The following is a 2,486-nucleotide window of genomic DNA, read 5'->3' on the forward strand; positions in this document are numbered from 1 at the left end:
GGGAAAGAGCTCCCTTCATTTTCAGGCTTAGCTGTGCTCAGCTACCTGAAGTTTCCTGCTGCCCAACATCTGAGATTCCCCCCGTGCCCGATGTGAAGTCCCCGAGCACAGATGCAGCCTCCTGCCTCCGCCATCCCTGCCCTCCAGCCCAGCCCGGAGCAGCCTCCTCGCCCACACTGCTGCCCCATCTCACAGACACAAAGCCAGCAGAGCCCCCCAAGCCTCTCCAAACAGCCACATTTTGCCTGTGATGGATGCAGACTTGTTTGCCCACCCTAATTTTCTGCCTCTGCACCCCCTGCCTTGAGATAAAGAGTCCAAACCCAAAGAACTAAAGTCTAAGAAACGCAACTCATTAAAGAGTTCACAAACCCAATCCCAGCTCCAAGGCAGTAGGCGAGAATATCTGCAAGCGACATTTAAAATCCCCTCCACTGTTTGTTGTTACTGCTGCTGCCTTCTCCAGCCTGCACTTAAACCCCAGCTCTAACGAGGAGACCCGGCTGCCCAATCCACACATCAAACAGCAAACCTTCGAGCAGGGAAGATTTTCTCTTACCTTGACTGGCTTTATTTGCCAGCGTGTTTCCAGAGTGGAGGAGAAAGAAAAGGATGGAAAATCCAGCAATCTGCAAAGCTCCCATTGCAATCCCAGTCTGCAGGGAGGAGCGGGGGCAAGAAGGGGGATTTCTAGTGCTTTAAAGGAAACAAGGGGCTGAGCATGCGAAGGAAAATCAAAGGGAGGAAGGGGCTCTCTCCTTGCCGTGTGTGAGACAGAGGGAGGGAAGGGAACTGAACTGATGGAAAAAGCTGCTCTGGGTTCAGTTTGGGGCTCTTGGTGTTGCTGAAGAGGAGAGAGCGAGGGAGGGAGACCCAGGGCAGTTGGAGGAAAGTGGACTCTATCGCCCTCTCTCTGGCGGCTGCTCTGATCCCTTCTCCTCCTTTTTTTTTCCCTTAAATAATCCCAGCCAATTCCAGTTTTGCAAGAGCAGCAGCAGCAGGAGCAGGAGCAGCAGTGCTGGAGGGGGGAAGCAGGCGCCTTGCCCTGGTGCTGGGGACCTGGGAAAGGGGAGTGGAAAGGAGAGCCCCATCCAAGCAACGCCCTTTTTCTCTCTCCCAGCCTTTCTTTCTTTCTTTCTATTTGGCTTTGGTTACTCCTTCACGGCTCCCCCCCCCCCACCCCCAAGGCTGGGCTTTGCCTGCAGGAATTTACAGTCTGCGCTGAAGGAGAAGGGCCAGTAGCCATGGAGACTGCTTCCCTGGGAGCAGGGAGGTCAGGCGGAGACCATGGGAGGGGGAGGCGTATGGCATGGGAAAAGGCAAGGGGTGGGAAAGAAAAGGACAAGGGAAAAAAATAGATATCATTAAAAAAACCCGAGAGTTTGCAGATGGCACGACCCGGCTGGGCTTGGTGGCTTTTGGAGAGTCTCGGGGTGCTGGGCAGGGGGAAACAGGGCCGGAGAGCAGCTCTGCTGGCTGCCCTGGGAGGTGGGAGCAGGGCTGGAAATAAGGGTGGAGGGGGAAGAAAAAGACCTTTCTGAATTATTCAGGGTTTTTTTGTTTGCTTGAGGGACCTTCTCACAGCCCGGCCCCTGGAGCTGTGGGCACCCCAGGGAGGAGGGGGACCCCTGTCCCACCCCGTGGCCATCCTGGTGCTGGGAGCTGCTGGCACCCTCTGTCTTCCAGAGTGTTCCTGCTCCCTGAGCCAGGAGAGGCATTGCCAGCCAGGAAACTGCAGTGGAGATTAAGGCTGGAGGCAGGAGCAGGATGGGGAGGAAGGTGTGCAGTGATTCCACCTGTCCAGGGACAGGGGTCTGACAGCCCCAGTGGTGATTGTGGCCATGGGCTCCCTCCCAGCCCACTGTGCTGCCCCTACACCCTCCCCAACCCCCTTTTGTCCTAATAATCCCTAAAGATATGACAAAGGGGGCTGGAGGCAGTGGGAAATGTCCAGCTAAGCCAAAGCACGCATGGCAGAGAGGAGGGACTGCAGCTGGACAGGAGGATGCTGAGGAGTCCCTGGGTCTTCACCCCCTCCCTGGGCTGCCCTCATGGCACAGGGATCTTCCCTTTGGGAGGGGGTTTGCAGGAGCACACCAGAAACCCAAACCCATCCCTGGCACAGCCAGGCTCCACGGCAGCAGGTCAGGGGCAAAGGTGCATGAATGATTCTTAAAGCTGTAAAAAAGTGTTGTACATAAAAATATGAATGTGGAGATGTGTTCCTTAGGCTGTGTTGGGAGAGAACCATGCCCCACCAGTGGGCATGTGCCATCCCACTGGGCACTGCTGCTGGAGGAAGCCAGCTCCAGTCTGTGCCAGGAGCTCCTGGGTACAAGAGCTCCTCCCCTGAGGTGTCGAGTGGGATGAGGCTCTGGGCACTGCAGCCCACATCCTGATCTGAAGACATCACCAGTGGGGCGCCACCACCCTCCTGTGAGTATCACATCAGCAGCTGTACCACTGCTTTTCTTTCTGGGCTGGAA

General features: G+C 56.2%; 1 protein-coding gene across 1 annotated transcript in view; it reads right to left on the bottom strand.

Moving 5' to 3' along the window:
- The window catches only part of SCUBE3 (signal peptide, CUB domain and EGF like domain containing 3), a 28,876-nt gene extending 27,855 nt beyond the window's left edge, over positions 1 to 1,021 (bottom strand). Inside the window, 1 exon segment of the mRNA XM_031063532.1 lies at positions 560 to 1,021. Within this exon segment, the coding sequence (XP_030919392.1) occupies positions 560 to 644 (85 nt within the window). The 5' untranslated portion in view covers positions 645 to 1,021.
- Between the last annotated feature and the right edge of the window lie 1,465 nt (positions 1,022 to 2,486).

This window comes from Geospiza fortis, unplaced genomic scaffold (genome assembly GCF_000277835.1).
Source record: "Geospiza fortis unplaced genomic scaffold, GeoFor_1.0 scaffold14, whole genome shotgun sequence".
In the NCBI taxonomy this organism is placed as follows: domain Eukaryota; kingdom Metazoa; phylum Chordata; class Aves; order Passeriformes; family Thraupidae; genus Geospiza; species Geospiza fortis.